This window comes from Lynx rufus, unplaced genomic scaffold (assembly GCF_022079265.1).
Source record: "Lynx rufus isolate CCGP_SWC_20201006 ecotype Redwood Valley unplaced genomic scaffold, mLynRuf1.p SCAF_6, whole genome shotgun sequence".
Taxonomy (NCBI): domain Eukaryota; kingdom Metazoa; phylum Chordata; class Mammalia; order Carnivora; family Felidae; genus Lynx; species Lynx rufus.
Window position 1 is genome coordinate 62,283,956 of NW_025814878.1, and position 18,718 is coordinate 62,302,673.

Sequence of the window (18,718 nt, forward strand, 5' to 3'; positions counted from 1 at the left end):
CATACTATATTAATTAAAGTTTGCTTTGAGTTCAAATACTATTGAGCAAATTGAGAACTAAAGCAAAGAAAGAGAAGTTTTAAAGCTGCGTTTGCACGATTCCTAGAAAGTTATTCCTAGATACTTTACAGTTACGTATAAAGGGAATTTATCTTTGAGGTTTCAGAAGGCATTTACCTCTAAAATCTTTCTTCCTGGTACCTTTTAGAAAACCAGTTGCATTCCTGTAGGGGAGAAATGGCCTTGTTTCCAGATAGCCTTTTTGGGGGCAATTGGAGAGCCCATGTAGATCTTATGTGGCTCTCAGATATGCTACTTCGCCCCAGTTTCTTTCCCTGAGTATTTTACTCAAGTTATTTCTTATAGATATCTCATCTAAATTTTTAATTTTACGAGCATCTGCTACTTCCTACCCAAACTTTTTACCACCCAGTTGCTCACTATTATCCTGAGAGATACAGCTTATGTCTCTGCATGTTCTTGGCTTTACTCTTAACACCATAGCTCCAAAGATTTTGTACTTATTTTTAATAACTCTAAATTAATAGTCTTCCTAGAGATTAAGTGAAAACTGTCTTGTTACCACTTATTATTTTCAATATTAACTGAACTGAAACAGAATATTACTTCAAAGAAAAAATGTTAAGACTTTGATGACCACATTTTTCCGGCATTGCCTCTATCATTATCTATTTAATGATAGCCATACATGTACTCCTCAATTTTGCTGGCATCTTTGGTGCCAAAATTCACAGTGAAATTGAGAATACCTATTTAGTATCTCTTCTGGAAGGTGTGCTAGGCTATTATTTCATAGTTTTCTGAATTAAAATAATAGCTTTAAATTAGTGAAAAGATATCTCAAAAGACAACAGGGACCCAGAGAAAATTAATTTTTAGGGTTGCTTTAGCAACCCTAAAATTAGCCCTGGGGACCCATTGAATGAGTGCCAGACTTTGGCTCATTGAGCAGTCAAGGCTGGTGGAATAGCATATGGTTGAGTATCAGTAGTCCTGTGTTCTAAATCCAGTTTTAACCTAGACAAACAGAATTATTTGAAGAACTCAGGTTACTTTTGCTTCAAATCTGCTTTCCCATCTGTTAAAGTGGTAACAGAATTTAATGTAATTTGAAAGTTGAGTGATAAGGGTTTTACATTTCTCTACATTAGGTACCATATATATTCTACAAACTATGCGAGTTGAGCAAGAAATGTCCCTCCTTATTCATAAGAAAAATAGGAATAAGCCTTTATTACAAGCTTTTATTTGCAATGGGAGCATGAGGATTCTCCTGGATTCCACCAGGCAGTGTGCTGCCTTCTAATTCTGGAAGCCTTTCCTGATGGATGGTAAATTATGTTGCCATTGTGTTATCCATCTCCGGGTTCCCTAACCTCTCCTCCTTGTAATAACTAATACACACATGTCCTTAAAGACTGTCAGCACATACCTCTTCTTTCTCCTCCTTTTTCTGTTTTTAATTCTCTGGACCTTGATGTTATCAAGCTGCAGGTTGCAAGTAAAGCATTGTCTTCTCTATTTTATGGATATCATGTGTGATCACTGAATTATAGATGGAACATAAAGCAAGATAGGGTGAATACTTAAAGAGAGGAATTTCTATCTTGAGAAACGCAGGCCAAATCCTTCATCCTACCAGTTAACCATTTTTTATGTGGCAGGATCATGTTTTCAGAAACATTTCAAGGTGTGATATTTTAGTTGTATTGTTTTATAGTCAATCTCATTGCTCTCTCTGTGCCTTAGACTTGTATAATTGCTACTGAGAACATGTGAAGAAGTGTCTTTGCCTAAGATGCTTGTGAATGCTTTCCTTTTGTATGAATTAAGGAAGCCAACCAAAAGCAGACTGGCTTCTGAGGGCAGTAGTGCATCATCTATTTGTAAGGAGATGCTTGTAGTTCTGTGTATACATCTATCACTTATCGATTGCAATATAACACATATTTAAATTAAGTTTCTAAGTTATCTGGAATACCTATCTTGCTTGTGTAATATAGCCTTATTTTCTTGAAGCTCAAAAGATGATTTTGAGCTCTCCATTGTTTCAGAATTATGCATTAAGTATTGAGCATGTGAGCAAAAATAGAGAATGACTCAGTATACCATCTTGATAAGATAGGATTGTTTAACTTACCTAAGAGTGAAAATGTAGATTATGTTCCTGAGGGATGCTCAAGTTGAGGACATTAAATAAATGTGAATATAATAAGTTAAAAGCTATACTTGAATTTATGTTAAATATTCACTAATCTTTCTTTATAGATATGATTAATTTTTATTCAATTTGAAGGTCACTAAAACTTAAACATATATTCATTTGATAAATATGAAGGGTAAATTAAACTTACTTAATATAGTCAATGTATCATGCCATTAATTAATAAAAAAATTTGAAATAATGTAAATTTAATTTGCTAAATTTTAAAGACAAATACATAAAATAATCAGTGATAGAAAACGGTTCAAGGTTTCCTGACTTAATAGCAAATAGGGTCTAAGTGAGTAAGAGCAACTTTCCTGAGAGGTGCTAGGGACCTTCTTTGTACTTGTCTATTCATTGCTGAGAGCAGTTGCTGTGTTAGTGTGACGGTATTGTTAACTTCTCTCAGGAGAGGATAAACAGTCATCATCTGTTTACAGTTGAAGGCTTTCTCCTTATTTGTGGTGGAATAGGTTTCTCCTATTTATAGGCTTTTGTTATTTTTAGTAACAAGAAAGTTCACTTAGTGCAAGGTACCCTGCCTTATAACTTAAATTGGTTGAAATTGTATCTTGAAGTTTTCTGAAAACTTGAGGGAATACATTTCTATCATTTTCAGATGAAATTTTTTATATCATTATTCTTCCTCATCAGGTGATTAAAATTATTTTAGTATTTTTCAGTATCAACCAAATTAACACATAAAAAGTTAATTTACAGCTATTTCATATTAAGAAAACATAGCTTTGAAGTATTTTCGGATGTTTCAACAAGTAAGTTAATTATATTGTAAGTGAAGTTACCCTGAATTAAATATCCTAAGATTTTGTCATATTAAATTATGCTTTTGTTCAGTTTTGGGCTCTAGGTTTCAGACCAAGGCCACCTATTGGTGCAAGTTTACTGTATTATTTGTTTTTTATTGTTTTACTTTAAAATGTAGTATTCTACATTCTACATTCTACAAATTGATTTACACTGAATACACTTTATCATAAAGAGCTTGTTTTTCACAAATTAAATTTCATATTTTATTCTTTGCTATTACTAAAATTAAAAAAAAAATCTATCTGCTCTCACGTTTCTATTTTCACTTTCTTTTGCATCCCCAGCCTGTGGCCGTGGGTTCTACAAATCTTCCTCTCAAGATCTCCAGTGCTCTCGTTGTCCCACTCACAGTTTTTCCGATAAAGAAGGCTCCTCCAGATGTGAATGTGAGGATGGGTATTACAGGGCTCCATCTGATCCACCGTATGTGGCCTGCACAAGTAAGTTCAGAATCGTAACGTAGGAAAGGACTTTCAGATTCCTTACACTGGTTGTACTATTGTGACATCATTGAGGTGGGCTTTGGATTTGTGAATGAATTCTTAATTGTTATTAAATATTGAATTTTTTTTTCATGAACTGATAAGGCCATTTTTCTTTTTTTTTTTTTAATTTTACTGTTTATTTATTTTTGAAAGAGAGAGAGACAGAGACAGAGAGAAAGAGAGAGACAGAGTGTGAATGTGAATGGAGCAGAGAGGGAGGGAGACACAGAATGCGAAGCAGGCTCCAGGCTCTGAACTGTCAGCACAGAGCCCGACACGGGGCTCGGGCTCATATGCCGTGAGATCACGACCTGAGCGGAATTTGGACGCTTAACCATCTGAGCCACCCAGACGTCCCAATTTTTCATGAACTGATAAGATGCATTTTAAGAACATTTTTCTCATGTATCTAACAAAAATCATAAATAAAATGCAAAAGTTATTTGAGTCTTACATGGTTATGAAATGTGATTAAAAAGTAATGGTTTCTGACTTAAAATTCCATCACTAAATAGAGCAAATCTCACATCTTGGTGCTTCAATTAATGAATGTTCGAGAGACCCAAATCCAAAGCCAATCCCAGACTTACTGTAAATCATTCTTGAGCACATTAGGAATGAATAGATGTATTCTCTGTTATATGGTTAAAAGGAAAACTATTTTTAAACAACTGCACAACTGTTTTTTTTAGGTGCATTAACTGTTCTTTGTAATTGCTTAGAAGAAAAATAGCTAAAGACTGTGGCAAAAGCACAAAGACAGTTGTTATCCTGTTTTCATTTTGACATATTAAATGGAAAATAAATAGAGCCTCTTGCCAAGTGAATTCAAGGAGGCTTTTATACAGCTTCTTTAGGAAAGGTAATGAAATGTTTATGTAAAAGAAAGCATTTCAACTAGTTTTCTGTATGGTAATTGAGCCACTAGCTTAGTGGCCCACACAGATCCTTTCCTTCATTTTTTGCTTTTTGGGGTTGTTTTTATCTTTTTTTGTTTATTTGTTTATTTATTTTTGGTTTTCAAAGGGCCTCCATCTGCACCACAGAACCTCATTTTCAACATCAACCAAACCACAGTAAGTTTGGAATGGAGTCCTCCAGCTGACAATGGGGGAAGAAATGATGTGACCTACAGAGTATTGTGTAAGCGGTGCAGTTGGGAGCAGGGCGAGTGCGTTCCCTGTGGGAGTAACATTGGCTACATGCCCCAGCAGACCGGATTAGAGGATAACTATGTCACTGTCATGGACCTGCTAGCCCACGCTAATTATACTTTTGAAGTTGAAGCTGTAAATGGAGTTTCTGACTTAAGCAGATCCCAGAGGCTCTTTGCGGCTGTCAGTATCACCACTGGTCAAGCAGGTATGTTTTTCTGTTTGTCTTCACTGAGTGAATAATGCGACTACATAAGGGAGGTGTCTCTCTCGCGTGAATATTTAGTTAACTTGGCTACACAGAACTAGATTATTCCAGCTCGTTGATGATTCACACCTCTAACTTTTCTTTGTTATTCCTCCTGTTGACTATTAACCATTGCTAGACTCATTAGCATCTCCTCCAGAGATTCTGGCAGGAGAACTAAAAAGGGATAAATTGTCAACCAGTTGACTGTTCTAAGACAAGAAGCTCCACTGAAAGATCTAGAAGAGAGTGAAAACATTGGACAAAATGAGATGGTGGCTACTTCTTGCAGTTGTACTCTTTTGTGTGGCATATGCGCATGATCAAAGTCTGAATGATAATCAGGGTGATGAAAGAGTGGAGTGCACTGTCTCACAAAGTGTTAGCCAGTGTTTTACCACATACGATGTGACATATATGGCAAGTCTGCGTTAAAATGGGCATTAGGGAATTTTAAGTTCATCAGTAGGTTTGTGATCATATTACCGTTTGTCATATTAAAGCACGTACTTGGGAGATCTCGTGAGAATTTCAAAAGAAGTGAATTAGGAAGTAATGACCATGAAGACCATGAACTTGTAGCTTAGCCTAGGAGCAATTTTCACTTTTCTTCATGGCATTTGAGGTGCCCTACTCAGTCATGCTTTGTTGTGGTATGTTTTGGAAAATATAAGTTGGAGAGGAAGTTTCAGAAATTGGAGACTTTCTAAACCTTCAGGAAAATCTTATTACTGAAAGAAGTTTTAGAAATTGAGGGCTTTCTCAACCTTTTAAAAATTCTTGCTGGTGAAAGAAGATCCTGTGTGGTAGATGTAGCCAAGTACTATGTCATTGTTATTAATAAAATGGGACCTGCACTGGAGTACTGAGTTGTGAGAGCATCATAATAAGCTTATAACGGAGTCTTCCTGATCTTTGGCTGGCTGTCAAAACCAGTATTATCCCAAATTCCTGGACGTAGATTAATCTATTCTTCACTTCTATGCCAATTTTAACAAAATGTTACCTATTTAAATTATATCTGCAGAATGAAAACTAGGCATCTGGTTTTATGCTTACCATTTTGAACAGATTAATGAGTTCTTATTCTAAAAGTTTCATTTTGATGTTTATTTAAAAGGCTATTGCAAATCTGATCTCCTGTGTAAAAGCAGCAATCTGGAGGAAAAACGACCTAGAAAATTTGAAATTTCCAAAAACTAGACAAAAGAAATAACTAATTTAACTGATTTTGTTTGATTCATTTTTATTTACCCTGACTCTATTTGCTATTCTTTCAAAATCCTTTTGTCAGATATTTTTGCTTGTGTTGCTTTATATTGAAATTTGTTATCATAGCTTTACAGTGAGTGGGTTTGAAACATTTTAGGTTCATGATTGTGACACTAGAGCTATCTTTGGAACCACTAAGAGCAACTCTTAGGCCTGCTGAACTAGAATAGTTCTTTTATTCCTGCTGATATCAAGTATAGAAGGGACATTTTTATTTATTTTTGAATATTACCCAAAGTTGTCGAGCTTATCCCACAAATAGAGTTCACCAAATAGTCTGCTTTTGGGGTCTGTATTTTTGCTCTTTAAATACCTACTGTTTAATTTTTCAGGTTAATACTGCATGGGCTAAATTGGTCATAGATTTTCCCATAAATTCTTGAATCAGATATCTCACAGTTGTTAGGTAAAATGGCTTTGGGTGTTGATTCTCTTCTGGCTAAGGGCAAACTAGGTTTGTTTGTTTGTTTGTTTGATGGGGGAAGGTAATTTAGATTAGATTAGATTGAAAAATTTAGATTGTGATGATTGCAGAGCTCTGTACGAATGCTAAAAAAATACTGAATTGTACACTTAAAATGAGTAAACCTTCTGGTACGTAAATTATATCTCAATAAAGCTATTCAATTTTTTTTAAAGAAATAAATATAAAAAGTTAAAAAGCAAACTATGTTCATACTTTTATATTAACATATTCATTCATAATTGCCTAGTCTCTCCTACATCTGAAATGCTAAAACCTCATGAATTTAAAGTTAGCTTTTTTTAAAAAAGCTATGCTATTTTTTTTTATTAAAAAGCTATTCTTTTTCAAAAAGAAATGCATCTAAACAAGACAATCTGTGGTAATTGTAGAAGGTTTCCTGTATTTTTTAACAGAGGAAATTTAGAATATATTAGTGACTGTTGCTCTACTGAATTTGCACACCCACTTCCCACTGTTCCCCATTGCTAATATTTTTGTTCTTTCTAAGGGGAGAATGATTTGAAATTTTTCCCCTGTTCATTACTACACATGGAAACCTGCAGTGATCCTTGAAATTCTCATTCTCTATTAACTAAACAGCACCACCTCCCACCTGGTTTATGCTGCAGTCATTTCAATAATGAATTTAAATCTAGATCTCTGGTCAGTCATCGCCCTCATCAGCAACCCACTGCTACCAAGTATAAAAAGATGTAGTAGGAGAATCTGCTTGTGTCTGGGCAAGAATAGAGTGAAAATGGAAAATTATTAGCAAGTGTGTGAAAGGTAGTGTGTATACTTTGTAGTTTCTTTTCTGTTAAGTTTGGAGTCTGGAGCATAAGTTTCCCCCACACCCCCTATCAGTGTTTGTGGAAATGAGAGTACATTGAAGTCCCCTTATGCTTTGTTCAGGGTAGGAGTCGGAGGTTTGGTGTTAAAAGATCTGTGCTCCAGCCCCTCCCCTGCCACTTAGGAGTTACATGCTCTTGGGTAGATCACTAAAGTTCCACATGACTGAAATGGGGATAAAAGAATACCTACCCCCCTGTCTTATCCTGTTAGATAATATTAGAGAAAACTTAAAAACTCTTCAGTGTCATAAAAATATTACTTTAGCGCATTGTAGTAGGGTTTTTTTTTTGTAGTACTTTTTATTGTAGCGTAGTGTATTGTAGCAAAATGGATGCTGAATTAACCCTCTTTTTATACAAATCTTTGTGAACCTGTCAAGGCAAAGCACAGTAAACTCTGTATCTATTGCAGTATGGGGGGAATTATTGGAGGCTCAGAATTGGCATTTATGTTTTATAACATTGGAGGAGGAAGAGATTAATTTTGTTTTGTCTGTGTAATATGTGACTATTATCTAGTCATAAGTTATCTTAAGACTGAGATTCTACTTTAAACTGATAATTAGCTTTAAGATGAGAAATGCATAGAGAATAATATATGATATTTATATATAGATAATTTTTGTATTTATCAGGAACATATGACCTCCAGAAACTGGCTGATATATATATTTTTCTTTTTTTGTTTTACATTTATTTTAAGAGAGAAAGAGGGAGAGAATGAGAGAGAGAGAGAGAGAGAGAGAGAGAGCGAGAGCATGGGTGAGCAGGGGAGGAGCAGAGACAGAGGGAGAGAGAGAATCCTAAGCAACCTCTGTGCTGTCAGTCTGGAGCCCAATGGCGAGATCCAACTCATGAATCTTGAGATGATGACCTGAGCCAAAATCAAGAATAGGACACTTAACCGATTGAGCCACCCTTCAGGAGCCTTTCATTGTTGTTTTATTTTGTTAGGAATGGTATTACTTATTAAGGGTGAAGTCTCACATGTCAGACTTATGTATGTCAGAGATATGTTAAAAATCTCTAAGTGAGGGGGAAAGCACATGCATTTCATCTATGGTCTTATGATTCTTATTCTTCCTTACATTGGAAGGTTCTCTTAAACAAAAATGGTCTTAATAATTACATCAGTGTTCTTAAGAGCTGACTATTTAAATGCTACTTTTTAAATATTAACTCAGCCAACTCTACTAAGTAGTGTGTATCAAACAGTGTAGGTAAACATTGGTCCTGTCCTTATGAGGAGCCCATATTGTAGCAGATATGTTTAGTTACATATCTAATATGACAGAACACTTGAATATAATGTGATGCCTGCTGTAGAATATTAGGAACAAAACACTGAAACCTCAACGAAGGAATGATCCATTCTATCTGCAGAGAGGGGGAGTCCTCACAGAAAATAAGTTAGTCAGTCTAGAACTTTGGGGCAGATATGATTTTACCAGGAGGACAAGTGAATCATTTTCTAAGCCCTCAAGAGGACCTCCCCGATTAAAACATAATCAGTGCCACTACATTTCTTCTACAGACCAAGTACATTAATACAAAAATGGTCTGCAAAAGTATGAAAGTTCATAAAAATAGGTCACCCTAAAATTATTTTCTCTTTTTATAATACCTCAGTTCACTGTGGGAGCACTTAAACAATTAGACCATTTTCAAAGCAATACAAAATTATAATATATGTGATCTTACCCCCCAAAGAGATTTAAGGAACTCTGCAATTATTCTTCAAGCAAGTGATTATGCTGTGTTCATCTGTACCTTTACCATGTAACACAATTCTTTCTGTATGCCAGCTGTACAACGGATGTTGTGCACTTAATTCTGATGAGGAAACCAGTCGTACATAAGAAAAGTTAAATGATTTTACAAGAATGAAAGCATCGAGACATGAATGGAAAAGGAATAGGATTTGATATTCAATGACATAATTACTGAATTTTAGATGAGTTATTTCAGCTCTTTGAAATTGAATTTTCTCCTGAAACAGTATCATGCTATTTGACTCCTCATGTGATAAAAATTGAGCCTTTAGCTTATTATCAGTTATATTTTTAAAATAAAAACGTGTGTTATGGTACTATAACGATTATAATCATAGAACTAATATTAAGAGTGACTCATTACTGAACACTTACTATGTTTATGGCACTTTTCACATATAAAATGCACATGAAAAGAGTGTTAAAACTGAATCACTTCTTTGAACTCATGGAATTGTACTAAGTAAAGAGAGGTTTGGGACATAAGGCCTCTAACAGCCCATCTTATGCCCATCACTAAATGGACTGTCTAAATTCAATACATACTATACATTGTGCAGTACGTTGTTGATTGAAATTATGGAGTAATTCATAGCTGAGTATTACGTATACAGGTACTGTAATTTTAACGGGATTGATAATTGTTAGAATGCTGTAGAAAACACTGGGTAGGAATTAAAGATGCAAATTGTCACCTCTTGAAAGAGGATATAATTTTCCATGTTGGGCTCACCAGGAAGCAGACACTTAGACAGGGACTACTGTGCAGGAATTGTATGTATGAGGGCATGCAATTGGGATCACTGCCTTAGGAAGAGACAGGAAGGGAGCAAGACTGGAGCAGAGGGGAAGCTGAGCTTTGATGCAGTCTCGGTGGAACTCCTCAGCCAACTCCATGGGGAGCTCTCCACCCGTAAGGGACCTTCATATTGTCCAGAGCTGAAGAAAGAGTGGCAGGCCTTTATACCTCGTTGTCGTCCAAACATGACTATGGGAAGGAGCCTACAAAGGAGCAAGGTGTCATTTACAAGGCAATTGTAAAGTAGAGCAGGGAACTGAGGTCTGCTTTTTAGCAGCCATCTCAGCATCTGAGCAAATAAATTCTTCAGTCCTTCACTGAGGAGAATGTAGGCAGCCCATCAGAGCATCCCAGATTATTGCAGTCAAATACACTGCTTACTGAGAATTATTAAGTGTTATGTAATCTTATCATGGACTACTACAATCCTTTACCTGGGAGTTTGCAAATTATTTTAATGGTGTGGTGATAAATTACTCTTCAATGAAAAAGGAACCTACTAAGAAGTGTTATTTCCTGAGGATATTATTAACAAATATAGTCTCTTAGTAACAAATACAACATTGGTTACTGTAACACTTGCCTTCTGGCTATGTTTTATTTCCCTTCTTTAAGAAACTTAAAAAATATCCCTGCATATCTTTTTTTTTTTTTTTTTTTAATTTTTTTTTTTTCAACGTTTTTTATTTATTTTTGGGACAGAGAGAGACAGAGCATGAACGGGGGAGGGGCAGAGAGAGAGGGAGACACAGAATCGGAAACAGGCTCCAGGCTCCGAGCCATCAGCCCAGAGCCTGACGCGGGGCTCGAACTCACGGACCGCGAGATCGTGACCTGGCTGAAGTCGGACGCTTAACCGACTGCGCCACCCAGGCGCCCCAAAAATATCCCTGCATATCTTAATGTGACTAATTTCTCTTATGTTTTCAAATGCCCAGATCTTTTATCTCTGTCAAAATTAACATTGGCTTTGGTATTCTCTTTATTTAGATTTGTAATGTTTTTATAATGTCCAAAATGAAATATAACCATAGAGTTATATGATATAACATTATAATAAGCAAAATTATACAAAAAAGAGACAGTATCAAAAGTCATTTCCTGTATTTGTCAGAAATATCTTCACTTACATTTATTAATGTGACTCAACTATGACTATTTTCCTCATAAATTAACTCAGATCTATTCTCAATGATTTAAAATGGTAAGCCATCAAGTTATGTGTCCTTTAAGTAAAAATAAATTACTCCTATTAAGTTTATACACTCTGATATTTCTTTGAAATTCATAAGCTAAGTTTGTATGTTAAGGGAAAAAGATGTTAAGAGAATATATTTCCTTGTTTGAGAGAATATACTGATTATAATATTGAGTAATATGAAATGCAGCAGTCTCCATCCAGTGAGATGAGATAAAACACAGACAAAAAAACACTGCCACTACCCACAAAATATTTTGTAGAAATAGTGTTAATTTTGTTAAAACATACACACACATGCTTATGTACACTGTAGGAGAAAAATCAACTCAATAAGATATAATAGTAAATCACTCGAAATACACATTTCTATAATGTTTCCAGTTATTTAAAAAAATTTTTTTAAGTTTTTTTAATTTATTTCTGAGAGAGAGAGAGAGAATGAGTTGGGGAGGGGCAGACACAGAGGGACACAGAATCAGAAGCAAACTCTGAGCAGTCAGCACAGAGATCAATATGGGGCTTGAACTCACAAACCATGAGATCATGACCTGAGCCAAACTGAGCCACCCAGGGACCCTTGTTTCTAGTTATTTTAAAAACTTGATGTGTCCAAAAACCAGAAAACAATTCAGTCATGCTAATTCATGCCTTAGGCCATGATATTTTAGAATCATGCAGGTAGGAATCTTAGACTATATTGAAATTTAATTCTTTAAAGTTTAAATATTTTTGACACCATTAACTTAAAAATATACATGTAGATACATTTACAGTCTTTCTTAGTGGCTATCAATAATTAAAACATATAAATAAAGAAATATCTTTTTGGATACTATTTTAATAAAATTGGCAACCACATTGGCATTGATACTGAACTAGGACTTCTTGAGTACTTAGTATGTGGTGACCACTTTACATGTAAAGACTCATATGCCTACACAGGATCTTCACATCCCAAACTTACATTGAAAATTTAGGTGAGAATTACATCTTTCTGTGATATGGTCTTACAGTGACTATTTCATGCATTTTTTTCATCATATTTTTCACATATTATCCATGAAATGTTTGTCTTTCCCGTTAGACTTCACAGTGTAAGGAAATAGTAACATCTTTGGTCTTACTCTCTAGCTCCTGTAACCAGTTGGGCCCAGGATACATGCTTAGTAAATATGAATTAAATACTTAAATTCTTTGCATATCATAATGTGAAAAGATACTTTCTAAGATTATCAAGATTAATATCTAAAGAGTTAAATTGAAATTTAATGTAATTTTATTTAAATTATCCACTGAATATATAAGGTCATGATTTCAAATACAAAATTTTTGTGATTTGGTCTTAAAACTCTAGATTTATTTAAAATCTTAAAATAAGGGTGGCTTAGCTGGCTAAACGTCTGACTTCAGCTTGGGTCATGATCTTGCAGTTCATGGGTTCAAGCCCTGAGTCAGGCTCTGTGCTGACAGCTCAGAGCCTGGAGACTGCTTCAGATTCTATGTCTCCCTCTCTCTCTGCCCCTTTCCTGCTCTCACTCCATCTTTCTCTCTCTCTCAAAAATAAATAAATATTGGGGCGCCTAGGTGGCTCAGTCGGTTAAGCGTCCGACTTAAGCTTAGGTCATGATATCACAGTCCATGAGTTCAAGCCCCACGTCAGCCTCTGTGCTGACAGCCTAGAGCCTGAAGCCTGCTTCAGATTCTGTGTCTCCCTCTCTCTCTGACCCTCCCCCATTCATGCTCTGTCTTATTCTGTCTCAAAAATAAATAGACATTAAAAAAATTTTTTTAAATAAATAAACATTAAGCATTTTTTAAAATAAAATAAAATCTTAAAATGACTTCACAGCCACAAACTTGATATTTAAGTAGAGATTTAGAACAAAAGCTTAAAGTAGTCTTATTTTAAAATATTAAGCTATAATTAACCTTTATATTTGAAAACTTTTGTAATTCTTCATGTTTAGAAAATCTCCTGAAAATATAATTATTTTTTTTTCTTTCAACATAACCTTGAAGCACAGGCAGAGACCAAGATTTGAGATCTTTTTTGTTAGTGCTTAGGACTGCTTAGTATACAACACAAGCTTTTCAGAACTTATTTTAATATCTTCTCCTTTTTGTAGTTTTGTGATATTTTGAGACTATGTGACATAGCTATTCTATGAATTTTCTCAGTTAAAATATATGTAAGGAAATGTCCCTAAACAACCTGTGTTCTCAATCCCACATCTTCACCTTCTCACCACCTCCATGCTTTCTGTCCCAGTGTCTGTAGGAGTTATCAAATCCACCCTTTTCTGATTTTATAAATATTTGTAATGACCTGTTTTGCTTACGTTGATGTTAGGTTGAGGTTAACAAGTTTGATCTGCAGGCTCTTGAATGGAAGGATTCTTTGTAAACATATGAAAGAAACCTAATACAAAGTTTAAGTAGCCTTTCATATTTTCAATTTAATATAGCTTAATCGTTTCTTAAATTCTTTGATCTCAGTTTTGCTGTTGTGGATAATGATATTTAAGCATCTGAGAAGAACGAGTTAATTTGTGTGATAACTCGGTTATAACACTGTTATGGATTGAATTGTGTCCACCTCTAAATGCATGTGTGGAAGCTCTGACCCCTAGTATAACTGTATTTGAAGACAGGGACTATAGGGAGTTAATTAAGGGTACATGAAGTCCTATGGTTGGGGCCCTGATCCTGATAGGGTTAGTGTCCTTATAAGAAGAGACACCAGTGAGCTTGCTCTCTCCCCATTGACATTCACTGAGGAAAGACCACGTGAGGACCTAGTGAGAAGGTGGCCATCTGCAAGTGAGGAGGAGAGGTCTCATCAGAATCTGAATCTTGCTGGACTTTGATCTGGGGCTCCCCACCTCCAGAATTATGAGATAATAAATTTATTTTCGTTTTGTTTGTTTTATAAATTTGTTTTTGTTTTGTTTTGTTTTGTTTTGTTTTGTTTTGTTTTGTTTTAAGACACCCAGTCTTTGGTGTTACAGCAGTCTGAACAGGCTAACACAAATATCCATCCCTGACATAATTTAGTTCTATCCTATTATGTTGAAGGAAAGTATTCATTTTCCATATGCATGAGGACGGGCATGCATACTTTTGTGGTTGGGGCAAGGAATGGGAGTTATAGGAATTTTATTCATTTCTGTGATTCCCCGCCCCCCTCAAATAGGCACTAAAACTTATTTAGTGCAGTGCATTGGTAAGTGCCAGAAAGACCAATAGTAATATTTTGCTCCTGACATCTTGGACAGTTGTTTTTTTTTGTTTTTTTTTTAAACAGAGCCAATTCATTATCTTATAAATTATAGAAGGTGCTACTTTCATGGTAGCAGAACATTCTATATAAAGTAAGTCATGTGGTTTGTCCCTGGATTTTCAAGCTTGAACAAGTTTGCCAAATTCTTGGCAATTTTAAACTAGCAATTTCTACATGATTAAGAAGTGAGTGCTGTTTCAAGATTTTCTAGTGAAAAGGTTTTTATCACCATATTTTGGAGATTAAAATTTGTAACTTGTTAAATTTAAGCTTCTCTAAATAGACTCTTCAACAAAATATATGACTGCCCATTAGGATCATTGTCCTGGAATAGTAGATAATGATGGAATTATGTAAAGTAATTCTTATTATATGTCTTGCCCTTAAAAGGAGGTCCTTTATTTTGCTACTGTTAGTTTATTGAGTGGAGATTGTAGTGAATTGAAAATGCATTCACTAGACTATATTTATAGAGAAATAGTCAAGAAGTTTGTTCAAGTGAGATATAGAAAATCTGTTTTGACTGAAATGTGACTAACCAGACCACCTACTCTTTAATTTTAGCAGGAAAAAAATACAAAAAACAAGTTAACACAAGAGACTGAAGTAAAACATGCAAAATTTTTTACAAAGTACAACCCCAGGTCAATATATATTGAATTCAATCTCTTTTTCTGGAGGTATTATACAATTATAAATAATAAAACAGCAAAATATATGTATATAGGAGGATTACTATGCTAAGAACACAAATCAACACATTTGTAAAGAATTTTTTACATGTATTGAATCAGGAAGTGATTTTTAATTAATTCTCAGAACTGGTTACCTTATTTACCTGGTATTGTTCCACCGTACAAAAAGGTTTTGATCGGGGCGCCTGGGTGGCGCAGTCGGTTAAGCGTCCGACTTCAGCCAGGTCACGATCTCGCGGTCCGGGAGTTCGAGCCCCGCGTCAGGCTCTGGGCTGATGGCTCAGAGCCTGGAGCCTGTTTCCGATTCTGTGTCTCCCTCTCTCTCTGCCCCTCCCCCGTTCATGCTCTGTCTCTCTCTGTCCCAAAAATAAATAAACGTTGAAAAAAAAAAAAATTTAAAAAAGGTTTTGATCTGCGAGTTGTTTGCTTAGTTCTTATGGAGCATACTATCTCAATCATTTCCCCGAAGTGTTATTAAAGGAATAGCACTGTGAAGACAGTTTCAAAAAAAAAAAAAAAATATATATATATATATATATATGAGCAAGAAATCAATAAACTGCATTTCAGAGAATGAAAAGCCAGTGGCTAGTAATTTTATACATTATTCATATATAGGTGAATACACATAATGTGCATTGGTGATGATGAGGAAGAAGATTATGATGATGATGATAAAAATTTGGTGATCAAACTAATATAATGTTGTATGTCAATTGACCTCAATTAAAAAAATAAACCTGGGCTCATTAATTTGAAGTACAGGTTTTGGTTCCCTGCACTTCCATTTCCTACACTCTGCCACCCCCAACCATATATACTATTTTATGCCCTGGATAAGCTAAGGGACATAGCTTTGTAAAAGGTAAGAGATAGTCTTTAAATTGACAAGCGTTTAGTTGTTCTATTTTTGGTACCAGTGTTAAGAGAAAGTAAATGTTGATTATTTTATTCCTTGCTTCATTGGTGATGAATTGAAGCAAATTTGATTCAGACAAGCAATCTGGTGGAATGATGCAGAGCCATCCACAAAAACATCTGTACTAATCATCCGATGCAGTAAATTAGAGCTACAAGCAAAAGACATTGATCCAAGAGGATCATTAACAGTTTTAACCAAGTGATCTAAGTAATAGGGTAAAAGAAAGAACACCACCAAGGTCTTGTTTTCAGATGTGTTGATTACCACTGCAGAAGCCCATTTGGTACTTGTTTTCGTTCCAACTGCTTTATGACTTCAGTTCCCTTTATACATTGTAAGCAAGAAACAAGGATCAATCAAGGGGTAAAAACCAGGAAAAAATTATCCAAATTTCTTACATTTCATTTACAAAGAGGTCTGTCACACAGGAGAGATAATTGCCACAACTCCACAAAATTAATCAGGGAGAAGGCAGAGTAGATGATGTCTGTCCTATGACAAAGTACGGGCAGGAGATGTACTTGCATTCCTGTAGCTGCTTGGCTTGTTTAAAACACAGGGGCTAGAAAAGAGCTGTGAAAAACAATTATCATAGCTTAAATGCACACAGTTCTTAATTATCCATAGCATGTTGACATCAGATAATTAGTGTACCAATTTTAAATAATATTTGATCGTTAACTTCAGCATATAGAGAGATGCGGAACATTGTCTGAGCATAGCATTCATAATGGCAATCATATATAGTAATAAAATTCAGAGATACTGGTTAAACCATATCACTAATGATGAGTTTATTCAAATGTTACTAATACACTTAAACCTAACACCTTTAGCTCCTGTTACATCAAGCTGTATCACGTAATGTGACGTATTTATGGGTATAGACATGTATATAGACGGTTTTAACTGTATGTACTTTTTAACTTTGTACATTTTATGAACACATATATATTCCTAAGAGTGTTGAAATGGTAGGGGAGCCTAAATGTTACAGATTTGGCAATCATAAACCTATAGAGGGCAAGTTAATGAATGGCCTATTTTGGGGCAGAGGAGGTAGAGCTATAATATAAAAAGTTTGAGAGAGAAGTTTTGAGAATATCAACAGGAGCTGGCAGAATATCAAAACAATGGGATGAAGACCAAAAACCTTTTTACCCAGGCCAGTTGGATAGGAGGGCTGTCACAGTAACCAAAGGAAGGGATATTTTCCAAGTCAGTTAATCATAGAATCAAATGTCACAGGAGGTCAATACAATGAAGACAGAAGAAAGTCCATTGGATTTGACAATTTTGAGCCATGAGAAACAATTTTGATAGACAACTTGGAGTAGAAAATGTCATAATCATATTTGTCATGGTTGAAAACAAAGCGTAACACTATGGCATATGTGCTGTAAGTGCTCAATGTTGGCTGAATTGAATTGCAATAGATACTTTTTATGCTGATTTCATACAACATTTATCAGACTGGTAAAGAGTCTAAGATAGATTATGAGTCTGGATTTTGTTTGGAAAAAAAATTACTGCCTTTGTTCTGTTCTAATACATTATCATAACCTTGTTTTCTCCTTGTTCTGACATCTCATCCTATTTTCGCACATCTCTGACATCACTAAGAACCCAAATTTAGCCTCACATAAATGTCATTGTTGAGAACCTGATAATCTCAGTAGAGGTCATAAAAGGAAAGATGTTAATTCCGTAAACTATGCGTTTATAACACTGCCTCTTGTAATATCTTTATTGTCATTCTTAATATGAAATATTGTTATAAAGTCAAATGACTACACACATCTCATAAAGACTGTGTCGCTTACTGTGTATATGTTGTGTGTATATAGTATATGTAGTTTTATATATGTGTATATATATGTATATATATATATAGTTATATTTACGTATATATAGTATATATATATATAGTATATATATAGTTATATATATAGTTATATATATAGTATATATAGTATATATATATATAGTTATATTTTATGTTATGCTTTTGTTTTCACATTTCTTTCTCTTCCTAGTTTCCTCCTCCCAGACATTTTAAATTATGCCCCCTATCATGAACTCAGCTATAGAAAAGTAGAAGATCCACCTAAAAGTTTGGAAACATTATTCTTGCTATCTTCAGTATATTAATACTAAGACTTTACCTTTTATTTTTAATCATATATCCTTTATATTTAAGAATGACGTAAACAAAGAACAGGAAGCCATAATGCTATTTCAGCCAACCTTGGATATTATTATGATTTGCAAGTTACTTCTAGCACACCTGGTGCATTAAATCCTGGTGATATGTTTGAAAAGATACTAACTGACCTTCTTTAGATTGCTGTCTGACGACTTTGATGTTTTGTTATTTTCTTCAATTCCAGGATGAAATGGATGAATGGATCTTAATTATAGTGTCCTGGTGACTCTTTTTTCAGGCTATTTTTCTGGACAAGCATCAGATAATCTGACAAATCATGAACAGTTTACTTTATAGTTGGGTTGGGATTAAG

General features: G+C 34.8%; 1 protein-coding gene across 7 annotated transcripts in view; it reads left to right on the forward strand.

Annotated features, from left to right (window-relative positions):
- EPHA7 (EPH receptor A7) overlaps positions 1–18,718 on the forward strand; it is a 169,468-nt gene that overhangs the window by 58,044 nt on the left and 92,706 nt on the right. For all 7 annotated transcript variants that reach the window (XM_047102347.1, XM_047102342.1, XM_047102341.1 and 4 more), the window contains exons 4-5: positions 3,340–3,495; positions 4,567–4,902. In XM_047102347.1, coding sequence (XP_046958303.1) covers positions 3,340–3,495; positions 4,567–4,902 — 492 coding nt within the window. The remainder of the gene's footprint in view (positions 1–3,339; positions 3,496–4,566; positions 4,903–18,718) is intronic.